The sequence below is a fragment of the Aythya fuligula genome, chromosome 1, assembly GCF_009819795.1.
Source record: "Aythya fuligula isolate bAytFul2 chromosome 1, bAytFul2.pri, whole genome shotgun sequence".
Taxonomy (NCBI): domain Eukaryota; kingdom Metazoa; phylum Chordata; class Aves; order Anseriformes; family Anatidae; genus Aythya; species Aythya fuligula.
The window spans coordinates 2,210,221-2,225,583 of record NC_045559.1 but is presented as its reverse complement, the minus strand read 5'-3'; the positions used below and the strand labels follow the sequence as shown (position 1 = coordinate 2,225,583).

The 15,363-nt window shown below is 43.4% G+C and overlaps 1 protein-coding gene across 1 annotated transcript in view; it reads left to right on the top strand.

The window, feature by feature from the left end:
• Positions 1-15,363, top strand: part of EXOC4 (exocyst complex component 4) — a 368,415-nt gene that overhangs the window by 161,566 nt on the left and 191,486 nt on the right. Inside the window, exon 10 of the mRNA XM_032185122.1 lies at positions 12,978-13,074. Coding sequence (XP_032041013.1) covers positions 12,978-13,074 — 97 coding nt within the window. The remainder of the gene's footprint in view (positions 1-12,977; positions 13,075-15,363) is intronic.

Below are 15,363 nucleotides of genomic sequence, written 5' to 3'. Positions count from 1 at the left end.
GCTTTTCTGACTTCAACCTCTTTTCTCCACTGATCTATTCTGCAATATTTGAGTGTTAGCATAGCAGGCCAGCTCATCTAATGCGTTGGAAGCCTGTCATTTATTTGTAGGGGAACAGCACAGGTATTTTTCCACCTCCACCCGTGACAATCCCGTGGCAGGCACGTCACGTTGCCTTCTGGTGATGGGCTCCGGGCTTCTGGCAGAGTTGATGGCATCGCAGCTACTCACAGATTTCTGCCAGCACAGCGATGCTGGCTGGGGAGGTTAACCTCTGCAACCAAAGTCCTTGCTGTAATCTAACTCTCCTGGCAAAGCCATGGTCTTAACTGGGTATTTTATGGCTTGTTTAGAGAGTGTAGCTTCGCTGTAATAGCATAAAGCTGGTTTACATTAGGTCTGAATTTTGGGCACTTGGGTAATTTTGGAGTAATTTTGGTAATTGTTGATAGCCTCAGCAGCAGAGGTCATCATCTGAGCCCAGGTGGTTTCCAGCCTGAGTTTGATTCCTCCTAGTTTGATTTTGCCTACTCAAGTCAGACTGATTTTCATTTAGTATATTCAGGACAACTGATTTGTTTGTTTGTTTGTTTGGTAAATGCTGGGGGAATATCTTCACTCCAGCAGCTGGCTGGTGATGACAGGCAGGCGGTCATCTTCCCTGCCTAAACCTTTCGGTTTTCTCTGCTCTGAAAAAATCCTGAAAAACCAAACCAAACATCATCTATACAAAAAAAAAAAAATCACAGGATTCGAAAGGACAGAAATTCCTCCTTCAAATACAAAACCAGTTTTGTGCTGATTCTCTAATTGCATTGATCTTTATCTAATCTCATAGGTTGGAGTGAGAGGTAGTGTGATTGCCAAGCACAGCTCGGCTCGCTGTCTGCTTTTGGGGCGCAGACCCCACTGAGGATCTGTGCCCATGGTGCCAGCAGAAAACTTTTCTCGAGGCCCTACAACACGGCGCCTCGCCTTAAGTGTACGGTACAGCTCCTGAAATTCTGGGGGAGGTGGGAAACCTCTTAGATCTGCCGCTGCTCCTGTGTTGTGGGCCCCTTTGTATTACCGAGTGTCGCTCCGGATAACTCAGCTCTCTTCCTCTGTTACAGTTTGGCTGCTTTCCTCGGTTGTAAGTAGCCCTTGGAGGGGGGAAAAATAGGGGGGAGAAAGTGCTGGCTGAGTACTCCCTCCATCAAATAAGGATTCTTCTGCTTCTGATTTTGCTTGATGAGCAGTAGCTTTCAAAGTAAGTTTGGTGGATGTTTGAAGCTGAAAGGTTAGGACCACAGCAGAGGGGGACCTCTGAACTCGGTACTCCTTTCCTCCTTTCAGATGCAGAACGGCTTACATCTATTTTTAAAGAGCGATGGATTTCCAGACTGCAGTTCCACCTGGTACACCACGGCTCGGAAATCCTGTTGTCTGGGCTGCCAGCTGCAAGAAGCAGCCTCCATGCTCAGGGAATGCATTGTGTGGCATGGCATTAACTGTGGTTTGTGCCCATTCCTCTGCCTTCTTTTACAGCATACGCTCGGTGCCCAGTTGACTTCTGCTTTTGCGGTGTGAATGTTTGACCCGATCTGAGGACACTGGCTGCTGAGCAGCCATTGGGCTTCGTTCAGTCCTTGGCTGGGTCCAGATCACGTCAGTAATCCATACAGGCAAGGGTGTTTGTGTGTCCTATTGCTAATCAGACCTTTCAGAGAGGTCTGCCCACCTGCAGAAGTACAAAAAAAACTTCTCTTCCCTTTTCATCCAGCACCAGTTAATCCATAAGCACAATTTCTAGCTGCTCTGGACTAGCGTGTGTACTTCTGCTTCTTGTGGCTGAACAAAGAGCACATATTTGTATGACCTGTGAAACTATAACACAAAACATTCAAAATTACAGATAAAACTCTACTGAGCCAGTGACTTTCTGCTCATAGAGCCTCCCAAAGCAGCAGGTTTGGTTCTGTTTTTTTTGTGTTTTTTTTTTTTTTTTTCTGGTCAAGTTGAAACATTCAGATCTTACCTTCTTTACCCCATGACTGTTGAGTGCTTTTAAATGCATTTTAAAAATAAGAGCATGGCTACTGCTTGGATTGTTTTTTAAACATGTGTCTTTTGTGCTTTTCCGCCTGCACAAGAGGGGCAACAAATAAAAATAGAAAATAATTTGGAGAACTCTCAAGAGATTCCTGCAGCGCAGGGCAAACAGGAGTCCTCTGGTCAACGCTGAGCAAAAGCATTAAGTGGCATCTCTCTGGAAATGTATAGAAACACGCCTGGAAAGGTCTGGCCACTCCTCTTCCTGGAGTTTGGTATATTAGATACAGCACGATTCTGACACATTGACTTCTATGAAATGGTTTTTTATTAAAGTCGCCAGGTTGTTCTTGCGCTAGCAATCGCTTTGATTAAGCACTGCATTAGGGTCATATCCTAGAATAACAGCGTTTCGAAATCCCTGGCCGCGTTTGAAAGAATGGTGATTAAAGTTCTGGCTGTTTTCCTGCTCTCGCTGATGTCTGCCGAGGGTTGAGTTACCTCCTGTTTATTGGCGCTCGAGTTCGGTTACAGCCCCGTGTGGTTTCGTGCCAATATCGGGGACGGTCTCTGGGGGGAAGTGGTTTTGCATTAAAATGCAAGAAGTTAAAAAAAAAAAAAAAAAAAAAAAAAAAAAAAGCTGTAGCAAAATTAACACCGGGGTTTAATAGCCGCAGCCTTGGTTTGTTTTTCCGAAGTCTAATTCATCTTTGATTGAATTTCAGGCAAAACAAAGCGAGGAGGATAAGGAGGTGGGGAAAAACCCATCTAAAAGAGATTATGGATGAGCAGGTTGAAAAACGCTGCCTGGCAGGTCGCACTCTGAGCGATCGGAGCGCTTCTGCCGGGGCTGGGAGCTGGTTTGTGCATTTCATGGACAAGGCGTTTCGGTTCCCTCGGGGAAAACCCGGTTATTAGTGGGGATCACCCTGCATATTGCTGGGAAATGAATTAATTCACACCAGCGTGCGCACAGGCGAGGCGTAAAGACGTTCTTTTGTTGCTGCAAATTTCTCGCGGCGTTGCAGTGTTGAATAACCAAGCAGGGTGTATTTTGCCTCGTCTCCACATGCCAGCTTCGTAACATTTTCAGGACTTGTCAAAAGATTGGCAAACTTATCTTCATTAGAACTGATGCAGTCATTAATATGCAGAAAATGAGTCTGTGATGGCTTTCTTGGACGGCGCGGTGGTTGCTGTCGTCCTTGCTGTGTACAGTTGCTGAGTCCTCAGTTTCCTTCTTGTGTCCTGGTGTTAAAAAATGAAACAGGCGTCTCTGTAGATGTATAGCTGTGTGTCTGTAATTCTAGAAAACCGTACAATGCTTTCATTATTTCATTATTTCTCGTAACAGGCCCGTGAGAGGTGGGTAGCAAGTCTGAGGAGTTGGGTGGGTTGAGGTGCAGCGTTGTCCAACATTGTCCCATGAGCCTACGGCCTCACCAAATATCTCTGTTATAACTCCCAATTCTCTTCTTTAAGGTGGCCACGAGCTTTTAGGTATTAAAAAAAAAAGGGGGGGGAGGGGGTGTTGAAACGTGGGAGGTTTCAGAGTTTGAACGTTTTATAGGAATATAAAACCATAAATGACTGGATGTCAAGTCATACCTTTGTCTTATTTCGCTTGCTCTCTCTGTTTGCTCACTTTTTTTTTTTTTCTTCTGACATTAAAACTGAAAGAAAACATGTCACGAATATAAAAAAAAAAATTCAGATAGGAGGCATTTACCACTACAGGAGATAAGATAAAGAAAGAAAGCTTAGAGAAGAAAACAGTCGAAAAGCGAGCGCGGGGTGTAAGCAATCACAGTTCATTAGCTCGAGCATGTTTCCTGGCTTTGGATAAGGATTTGTGCGGCAGCCACGCTTTGGAGGAGCTTACATCTGTACGCAGGAGTTTTAGGGAAGCCGACAAAATGGTAAATATGCAAGCTGACAAATACATTAATCAAAGTGCCTGCTGCTGAGCTGCGTGGCCTGGGAAGAAAAAAAAAGAAAAAAAAAAAACAACGAGGGGGGGAGAAAAGTATGCATTTAAAACAAATTCTGTAGCTGAAAGGAGACTTTACATATGTGGCTGACACGCTGATCAAATGATAAAGTAGAGTCAAATTGAACCTCAACCTTTTGTACAGGCTGTGAAAGTGAAGGCACGGTGCAGTTTTTCAAGGCAGATGGAGTGTGAGCAACTAATAAATCAGGTTTTGAAACATTAAAGAGCAACTTATTTAAATGCATATGGTGTTGGATCTCAGACAAGACAGTATAGGAGAGAGTAAAAGGATTGGGCATGGGAACATCAGCAGAACAATATGTCTGTGCAGCAGCTCTGTGCCTGCATCCAAATCAGCTCCTTGTGCCAGAGCCCGGTACGTAGCAAACGAAGGGTGATGGCAAATGGTCAGGGGCGAGCAAAAAAAGAGCTGATCGGGGACAAATTTCAGGCAATGAGTGGGTGGTGTGCTCCCAAACTACCAGCAGCGAGTTGGTGAGTTGGAGCCACGTCCTCTGCTCAATAGAGAGCAAGGATTTAGGAACGGGGAATAAAAGCTTTGCTCTAAAAGACGTTGTATGAAATTTGGGTAGCGCAACCTCCATCAGCTTTCCAGAAATTGGTTTCTGGGTTGATATTGAAGGTGTTGATAGCAATGTGTGTTCTCATGGGTGTGGATTTTGTACCAGGACCGAAGGAAATGCTGTGGTCAGGGTGTTAAGGCTTGTGCTCCCTGTGGTCAGGGAGAAGCAATGTGTGCCAGCACGGCCTCTCCTGTTTTGGAAATCACTTCTCCTTCAGTATGATTTGAAGCAGCGTGTGCTGTATAAACTTGACTACAAGCTCTGGCTCTCAGCCCTTCTTTCCCAGTTTTATAACGGAGAGGAATTGGTGCTAATCCAGCCATCAGACTTGACTTCAGTTGGGATTTTAAAGTCTTTGGATTTGTGGGATCGTTGTTCTGACTGTCGTGTTCCCAACCCCAAAGCAAGAAATGCTTCTTTAATAATTCTAAAAGTTGATGCATGTTTTGGAAGCCCTGGCCTCCTCTGTCTGCCCAGGACCCCTGGCACAACAGCCCCATTGCTCTGTGGGGCAAACCAGAACCAGCCAGGAGCCCTGCCTGGATTTCTGCTGAAGATTTGTCCTTCTCCCATGAGAGCGTCTGAAGCTGGAAAGCTTCTCCACGACCTATGCTAGGGAGCATCACCCAAAACTCTGCTGCTGGGAGAACTGCTGAGATCTTTTTCAGTGAAGGAAATAGTACAGAAATGAAACGTGATGTACTTTATAACCTTAAAGGTCAGTTTTCTTGTTGCTTTTTTTCCCCCTCTCGCTTCACATCTCTCTTTCAACTCCCACCCCGCCTCTCTGTCAAAGAAGAAAAATATTCGCAAGCCAACTGGCCAGACCTAAGCGCACGGCCCCTGCGGGGCTGGGGCAGGATCTGTGCCTGGCTCCAGCAGCTCCGGTATCTCCTGTGCAGGATTTAGTGCCAGTGACAGGTGATGGACAGACGGGAAGCTGGGAGCAGTCGCAGCCCTTTGAGGCAGTTAATCATCAGAGAGCTCCTTCCTACCACCGCAGAGCCCTCGCCCCAAGGACTGACAGCCAGTATTTTGCAAGTAGTTAGCCACCTAATTCCCATTGATTTTTTGGATCTCTTCTAGTGGCAGCGTTGTCGTCGCTCCGATCTGTGTTGATTTCGGTAGAAGGTAGGGTGCCTACGTGTTTATAAACCTCATCCCTTGCTCCTGATGGTCCGGTCTATAAATTCACAGCTGCCATGATTAGGAAAGAGCGTGTAATTAAGAGGAGCAAACAAGAAATGCAATTTTCCCTTTGTCAGAAACCTTTCTTAAATTGCATCTCCCTTCAAGCAAGGAAGTAATCAAGTGTTGGCCGAGGTTGTTCTTCTCTGGCTTGATAAGACAGGGGTTTTTTTTTGTGTGTGTTTTTGTTTGTTTTTTCATCTCACCTCCCTCCCTCTTGTTGCAAGAGAGGGAACAGCATCTCTACGTGCTATGGCAGTGGACCAGTGGCTCATGGTGAGAACTAACAGCTGTGTAGTGCTCTCTCTACTGTGGTTTGAAGATAAGGAAGGCAGAGGCAACATCTTTGATCCACATCAGTAGACAAAATCATCTGCCTGAACTAATCCACTAGATGCCACTAGAAGTTGAGATCTCTCGTTTGGTCCATGGAGTCCTGAAGTGGTTGGTGTTGGAAGGGCTTTCCAGGAGAACTTTGCATCGTTCACTTTATGCATAACCTTTGCTGCATTATCTGTAGTGCTGAATTTCAGTTCCAGATGTGTTGGCAGCCCCATCGCAGCTACCTCGCACGGTTCACAGGAGTCCAGCAAGGAGGGAAGAGAACACGGCTCAGAAACAGAAAGCATTAACCTCACGTTGACCTACACCAGTGGGAAAGTGCCATGTTTCAAGGCTGTCTGTCAAACGGTATTTTAAATAACAGTATGAGGTTTCAAAGAGGTTTGTTCAGAAGGAAGGTGCTGTGGATTTGGAAGTTTTCTCATTGTTTTCTGCGGAGCTGGCATTGGATCACGGAGGATGCTTGGAGCACGGGGCTGGGCACTTCTGGGGTTTCTGGGTTGTTCACCTGGATAAACCTACTTGGTTTTAGGGAAGACTTGCCTAGGTTCTGGCTCTCTATTTATAGGACTGGTAGTCAAGGTGCTTGAAGCTCTGACAAAGCTTACTTTAGGTGCAGGATGCCCTACGTGCTTCCTTCCCCCGGGGAAGGGCGAAGAGATGGGACTGGAGATGGAAAGGACGGATCAGATCCTGCCCCATCACTTCCCTCCCGGTGGTGCAGGACAGTTAAATGCCTCATTTCTATCCCATGGGAGAGCACAGGGCAGGAGGTGGCTGAGCCATTCACGCCTAAAGCAGGTACCTTGGAGCAGTTTGAAAAATTCAACTCGCGTTGACTCAAGACGTGCCAAAGAACTGCAGAGAAGATAATTGCGCCTGTTTCTTTCTAAAACCAACATGAAGACGGCTGCCAGCCCGTTGAATCACCGCTGTGAATCAGGGGAGTAAAAAGGGAACTCAACGCTCGTGTGTGGCTTTTTTTCAGGAGGTGCAGTTGTGAGACAATTGAGCCCTAATGCACAAAAATATGAAAAAGGAGGAGGTTGTTTATGAAGCTCTGCTCTTATTGTTCCATAATAGCACTGATCAATCGTTCTTTTCTGTTGAGCTCTGTTTTCTAATAACCTGCTTTGCTGTCTTTGGGCTTTCTTCCCTTTCATGCGAAATAAAATTTTTATTTCCATACCTCAAAGATGATACCCAGGTAATAGCTCTGCTGTCGATCTGCACGTAATCAAGAACTTCTGGGAAGGACCGTACCATCTAAACCGCTTCCTTTTCTCCTATAAAAGTTTGCTCGGATGCTCAGGATGGAGGAGGCAGCATTGATTTGCAAGCTGTGTTGATTGCTTGATTGTTGTGGCTTCAAAGCCTGTTTTTTGTTTTTTATTATTATTCTTTTTATCGTTGCATAGATTAACGTGAAGTGGCTCGCTAGGAAAGGCGCTTTGATCACAGAGAGGTGCTGAAGAATTGTTCGCTACGTGTCTGGAACTTGTTTAGCTGAAAAGTTTGCACTTGCAGAGAAATGAATGAAGTTGTCCTGTGCCAAGACCAGGGGATAGGAGAGGAAGAGAGGAAATAGGAAAAATTTGCACGGGTTAGTTAATGGTTCTCATGGGTTTTAGGTGGCTCCTTTGAGACTTGATTAGTATATTCTGCATGTTTCAGACTGGGATTACTTACTAAGCATCATAGAAGTCTTTTTTCCTGCTAGGTTTTAAAGTGTTTTAGGGCTGAAGGTGAAATGCTTTAAGACAAACGTGGCTCCAAAACAATTAGGTAACATTTTATGGTGCTCTGCTGTAATGTTGCAGAACACAAAGCGTAAGAAATCTCACCCTCTTCAAGTACTCCTATTAGAGGCAGAGAGAGCTTCCCTACCTTGTTAAAAAGCAACAAAAACCAAACCCACCAACTTTCTTACTATGAGAAGAACTGATTTTAAAAGGTGCAAGGAGCCTCTTCCCAAATGCTGAGCTCCCTCCTCTCTGATGTGTTCATGTCCTTCAAAGAACAAGAGAGTGAGGGGGGTGTGACTCATCTTCAAACGTGATGTTGAAGAGTAATAACTTCCATTAAATCTTGGACCTTTATGGAGAAAATTGTTTCAATAAGAAGAAATTTTTTTCAAAAAAATTGTTTCAATGAGAAAAATAAGTATAAACACTATTATTTCCCTTTTCTGTTTCATAGAATCATTAAAGCTGGAAGAGCCCTCCAAGATCAAGGTCCAACCATCCCCCTATCACCAATGTCACCACTAAACCATGTCCCCACGCACCACATCCAACCTTTCCTTAAACACCCCCAGGGATGGTGATGAGAAATGAGGGAATTGCAGGATGTCTGATCTTTTCTTTTTTTTATTTTCAAGTTAGGATCAAGTCTTTTCCTTGAACATGGCAGTCCTTGGTTAGAGGAGGTAACCAGCATTGCACTGATCACAAAGTTGTGGGGTCAGCATCAGGGAGTGCCAGGGAACCTCTTGCAGTGTGAGTTGTGAGCCATCTAACATAAGGTACGGCTTCTTCACCACTTCATTGTACACAATAGGCATTAGAATGCCCAAAAGTACTTTAATGCATTTGCAAAGCACATTGAGACGCTTCCTGAAGAGTGCTGTTAATCCTCAGCATTGTTAGCATGGGCTTCAGGATGTTTTCTGAAAAGAGTAAATTAGGGAAATAGAGGTAGACAGCTTTTGAGCTGAAGTAACTTCATGGCAGAAAAAACCTCCCAAACTGGTCAATTAAAAATCATGTGTGTGTATATATATTGATGCTGAAGTGTTTGTGTTGCCATAATGGATCACCAAAGTGTAACATTTCAGGGAAATTCTATAAATATGTGAATATTTTCAAGAATTTGCCATACTTCATTCTTAATTTAATAAAAATGTCTTCTTCCTTTCACCTCTCTTTCTGGATAGAACAAAATACTCTTTGTTGTCTTCCTCTTCCCTGGATTGAGAAGCTTCCTTGCATCTTTCTGGGGTGAGGAAACTTGCCATTATGATTTTGAGACCTGCCATGTCTGCAGATAACAAGGTGTTAGCAGTAAAACTTGGGGGGTATCCATGGCGAACTTTTCCCCCAGAAAGTTTCCCCCAGAAAAATACCAGGTAAAATGGAAACTTGAAACAGCATCAATGTTTGTTCAGACTCGAAATGTGTGCAGAGTTTCTGGCTTTCTTGGTAATCTCCTGTTTTTTTCATAGTGAAGCATGACATTTTCGGCTCCATTTCAGAACCGTTCAGCTGCGCTCCTAATGGCCCCGTCTCTGACTCCCACTCAGTGGCATTCAGGTGGGCACACTTCATTGCTAGCACAGCGTGAGGATGTCATTAGCTCCATGACAAATCTCACTTCACCTCGACGTTTTTCTTCTTTTTTTTTTTTTGTTCTCATAATTTATTACCAGACAGATTAAATCAGCAAGCCGGTGCTCTTAAGAAGGAGCAGCTACAACAATAGTACTTTGTGACAGCTGTGAAACATTTAGTGTTTTTTTTTTTCTAGTGCCTATAAAATGTGGCTGATATAATTTCTTGCCTTAAACTGAAAAAAAAAAAAAAAAAAACACACAAAACAGCCCTGCAATCCAAATGAAAGACTTGTGTTGTGTGGCATTGCTGAAGCAATGATGTACGCCTGGTCCAGATGGTTCTTGGAGAGCTGCGTGCGTCGGGATGTTGTACATCAGCTGAGCATGGATGGTTAGCCCTGTAGTCAGTGCTTATGGGGAGCTGTCATGGCAATAAAGCTCAGTGCTTACATACAGCTTAAATTCGTCAGTGCTTCTTGGGAATTAGGCTGTACAGCTCCCTTTCCCTAATGAGGTGGATCGTTTTCTTGGTGTCTGCTCGTGTGGACGTGGTGTGTGTTTGGGACAACCCAGCAGTACAGTGTTTGTGTGCTTAGCTCTTGTTTGGTCCAGAGACCAAGCGACCTGCCTGGCTGATAACCATCTTGAAAAGGGGAAAAATACTCCAAAAAATGAGTGTTATTCCTCCCTCTTCCTTCATTTTCTCCCTCTTTTCTCCGCAGTTGGTAGGAAGTCATTGGTTTCTCCATAGGTCGGATGAATGATAATTCACCTCCCTGCAAGAGATGTTCTTAGTAGGAATCCACAAGGATGAAGGGATATTAACAGCGTATTTTTTTTATGGATGTGTCTGTTGGGTCTGCAGCACAGAACTTGGTCTGGGACATCATCTGCATGGGAGGTACCACGTTGGTCAGTCAACATTACGGCACATTTCAGCCCTTGGTGCCGGTAGGCAGAGCCCTCACTAGAGATTTTCACCTGAACATGCAGGCGATGCCATCCTAAGCTCTCTTTTGCTCTGATTTGGGCTTTTCTCCAAGTGCTACCATAACAAAATGCAGTAAATTAGGGTAAACAGTAGCACTGCACCTCCATGTGATGACCAGGTAAGGCTGGGGCTGTAGCACGTCGGGCAGCCAAGACACAATTTGGGGTCCGTAGGCGTGCGGTGGCAGCGTCGAGGGGTGTTAAGGTAGGTGGTGCTGTGCAGGCTGCCATACCTCTTGTGGTGTTACTTGTACATATGGGGCATAATTGGGAATAGGATTTCCATCTCCGTGTGATTTTCGAGGTAAAATATTTGAATGCAAACACAATTACTTTCCCTCGTGGCTTACACCTACATACGGAGCCTTCGTTATTATTAATTGAAAGCTAAGAGCCGAGAAGATACAAAGCATATTTTTCTGTCAGGGCTGGTGTGCTGTTCTTCTCACATCTCGCATAATGTGGCCAAGCAGAAAAGACAGATGGCTTCATTCCTTGCTAAGGAGTTGGTGCCAGTCAATAATATTGATTAGCGTGGGGTGACTTGATGTAACAAGAATAACACCCGTCCTTAATTTGAGCCCGGATTTCCTACTTCCTGCCTCGGTAGTTCATGCTTGGATGAATTCCTCAGTAAGCCCGTTAAGAGACAGACCCCGCTGGAAATTGCAGGGTGTGACGTTAATAGGGGAAGCGGATAACTTTCTTTTCCTAGAAGTTTCACTTCTTTTATTTCCACGATTAAACAGTCACGTTGTGCAAGTTAACTTTTTTGGATGCGAACTGAAATTCTTGAGCTTCCTTTTCTTCCTTTTTTTTGAGATCTGCAGTCAGTAAAGTGTTATCAACTTGGTCCTTAGCTGTTTCTTCGTGTTTCTTGAAACCTTATGTTAACGTGGCAAATACCAAGAAGCCCCATATCCAAAATGCATGCCCGGGGAGCTGTCAGGTCATGACCACACAGTGAGCACAGGTACACATGGTTTGCCTGGGGAGTGCCTCGAAGCAGCCTTCTCGTCCACACGACCACAGTGATCACGGAACAGGGTAGGTGGGGCACTATGCATAGTTTATAGGCTGGTGTCTGTAGGAAGACATCCCCAACCTGGCAGTTACAAAGCCCAAGGAGCTGCTTCTCCTCACTTTTCATTCAGTTGGTGACCTCGTCTGGTTGATTTGTCGTCTGTGTCCCCTGGTTTCTTCATCAACTCCACAGGGACTTTAATCCTTTCCCCTTACCAAGGCACAGAAACGTCTTTGGCTCTGCATCAGCTTGTACAGAACAATCCTGACCTGGAGGGACCATTTTAGGGTATAGAAGAATTGGAGTAGATGACCAGTCCTTGCTGTGAGGTTGCTAACAGGAGAGCCAATTAAATCAACTCATTGAGGAACTTTTTTTTCTTTAAACCCTTTTCTTTTTCCCTTAATATTTTCTTTTTCCCTTAATAGATTGGTTGCAGGTAATGGCCTAAAGTGCATAAACATCACTTTGAAAGAGGTTCGGAGTCACTCGGTGGTTGTGTTCCTCCTCTCACGCTTTCCAACTTGAAGACATCCTTCTTCTCATTTCGAGGCAGACGGATGTCAGGGTCAAAAAATTCAATAATCTGTTGGTGTTGTTTTGATTTCAAGTACTTTGTCATTTTCCTGCCTATAAAGCTATCATAGTAATGTGATTAGGTTCTGTATTTATTATTATTCAATCATTAAGGAGAGTTCACGTGCAAAATAAAAATGGCTTAATAACATTTGGGATAGAGACTTTGCCCAAGTTTGTATTTCGTGCTATTTTGGGGATTTTAGTCCAAAAATGTAGCTGATAGGGTTATTTGTCAAGATGATACCAGCAAGAAGATTGTGACAAAGGAGTTTGACCAAAACACAGGGGCACTGGATGGTAAATTGCTACGAATTTCAGAATCAGATCGTGTTTTTATGCTTATGTGAGAGGCATCTGAACTGGGCTCTTAAAAATGTGTCCTTCTGGAAGGACAACAAGTGGTCTTCATTGGTCTCAGGAGATGCAAGAGTTCTAGAAAATTGAGATTTAGAGGGATTATTAGTTCTCCCCCCCTTTCTCCTGTCTCAATATCCTGATTTAGAGTATCTTGGTGTTAGAAGCTGCCTGTGGAAGTGACTTTGCTTCTGCTGCGATGACATGAAGGTGGCTGTTTCATGCCACTTGAAACCCTGCAGTCTGAGCCTAAGATATATAAATTATGCTCTCAGAGCTTGTTCTACTTCCCAAGAGTGTGCCAAACACAACACACTTATTTTTCTGTAGCTGAGAGCCTGTTTGTATGCAACTTTTGCTTGGGCAATGGAGTCTTCTGCTAGGAAATTACGAGACTCGCTGTAGGAAATGGACTCTTGAGAGCCCCAAATGGACTCTTGAGAGTAGTGTTAAATATAATAACATTTACAGACAAGTCTAAATGTTTAATTATCGCTTAGTATCTAAAAATCAAGGGGTGTTCAGATTCTGTTAAACAACTTGTTACGTGTTTTCTTCCAGGAGGACCGGATGATAACTTAATTGAAGGTGGAGGATCCAAGTTTGTCTGCAAACCAGGAGCCAGAAACATAACCATCATCTTTCATCCACTCCTCAGGTAAGTGAGACTTTCTACATAGTTCCACTGTTTCTACAGATGTGAATAATTAAAATAAATGGAATTAACTTACTTTATTTATGGACACCGTGTGGGTTCTGTGGTAACACCTCCCAGCAATTTGTGTATGTATTTTTGGGCTTGTAAAGCTGTTGTGCACACGTTTAAGAAATAAACGCTAGCTGAGGTTGTCACCAGTGCTTGTTTCATCTTTTTCAAGATTAGCTAGAGCTCCAGTGGGACTGCTTCCCAGGGCGACCCCTTTCCATTGAACAGTGCAATTTATTACTGGCCCATGCAGGGAAAAGTTTAGTTGCATCCTGTCACAGGTTATCGCTTATCCATTTGTCCATTATGCTTATTAAAAAGTCAGAAGGATACTTTATGAACGGCCAGGTAAGTTCATTCTTTGATAAACAATTACGGTCTATGGACTGCAAATTAAATGCCTGAAGTGCTGTGCCAGTTACTAAAATCACAGAAATTCATAGCCTACCAAGGACTGCTGGAACTTTAAACAAGTCTGTAACACGTCTCCTCTCACCAAGTCACTCACCTCTGGTGCTTTAATTTTGCTCTTTTTACTTTGCAGTCTAGCAGTCCATTTTCTTAGTTTTTGCTGGAATTAAATAATATGACTTTTTTGCTCAGTTAATGTCAGTCTTCCACCTCTGCTTTTTCCTTGCGTGGCTTTTCTTTATCATCAGACGTGTCCTTTCCTATTCAGGGCTAACATCTTCAGAGAGCACTTCCCTCCTTTGCTCTGTTTGCCTGACTCATTATCATGAGTCAGTCAAGCAACAGGGCATTTTTTTTCTCCAGCACTAAAAGCAAGCAATAATAAAAGAGCAATAAAGACGAGAAACCGGAATCCGATTGTGAGAGCAAGGTTATTCTGAGTGTCATCTCAACAGCTGAGAACTGGTCAGTTGTGACTTCTTGTGACTTAAAAATACAGAGAGAAAGTGCATTAATTCTGCAAATGTAATTTTTTGATGTTGTGACACCAGATATTTCAATAATCTTTAGAACAGCACCGGTTGTGAAGACATCAAACCATGTGAGATACTAAAATTCGTTACGGTGTTTCAGATCTTTCCTAGAAAAAAGGGTTGTGTGCCCTGTACGCTCGTCATTTACTGATGGATGCCTGTAATGATAATTTCATAAGCGCATTTTATTTCAACACCCATCTCTTTTGAAATGAAAGAAATGTGCTGAAAATTAAATTCCTAGACCATAATGTATGTTTTTCAACTGTTTTATTGTGAGAAAAGGAGTGGTTAAGATGCACTAAGCTATTCAAGATGACCACCGGGATATAGACTTTGGTCCCTTCATCTTAAATGAATTTTCAGGTTTCTTTCAAGCTCAGAGGGGGTGGGGATGCTCTTATTTTTATTGAAGAGTTGCTTCACATTGATTTAGAAACTGGCAAGATGCTTTTTGCTTTCTGTTTGCTTCCCTGCTTCATTTTTTTTTCTGTTTTTGCCATCCTAGTCAAACATGAGTGCTCTGCTTTAAATAGCACTCCTCACAAACACTTCACTTTCAATACCAGCTTGCAAGATAGGCAGTAGAAATAATTTGCTTCATAAAAAATAATTACATCAAGATTAAGGTATCTGTGTACAATATATTTTTCTCGCTAACCATCTGCAACATCTTAACTTCCGTGCGTAGAGTGGTGCATCAATAACTGCAGGGAGAAAAAGAAAATACTCCATGACCCAGCTTACCTTTTTCTCCGTGGTGAATGGAACGAGTTTGGCAGTAGGTGAAGAATGTAGAAAATTTGAAAATGTGATTTTTACCTGCTTTAATCATAGACAAAATAATTTTTTTTATGGGAGTCTTTGTTGTATTTCTTTTAACTCATGGTCTGCATATGCTGCGTGGGACACAGTGTATTTGGGACGAGCATAGCACTGGACTTCTTTGGTCAATAATTGCTTCCAGGGAATTCAGTTCCTGATGGAAGTCACTAGCAATGACCTGTCCTACCCCGCAGACTGGCATAACCACTGACTCCTGTTAAAATTGCCTGTATGGTGCTGGCTGTCACTTGTAAATGCTGAGTATGGGGGATTTGCTAAAATATCGATATGTGCGATAATTTCTGTCACATCATCTTATGTGTCTATTGCTTCTTGGTTAGATCTTTGTCACCCTTTTCTAGGCATTATTGTATTAAGTGTCAAGCTCTCCGGGAGGTAATTGCTGCAGAGGTGTGAAGTTTTCACTTGCTTTATTTTCCATTTGTTTTTGAGGCTGCCTATGGCCTGTCTC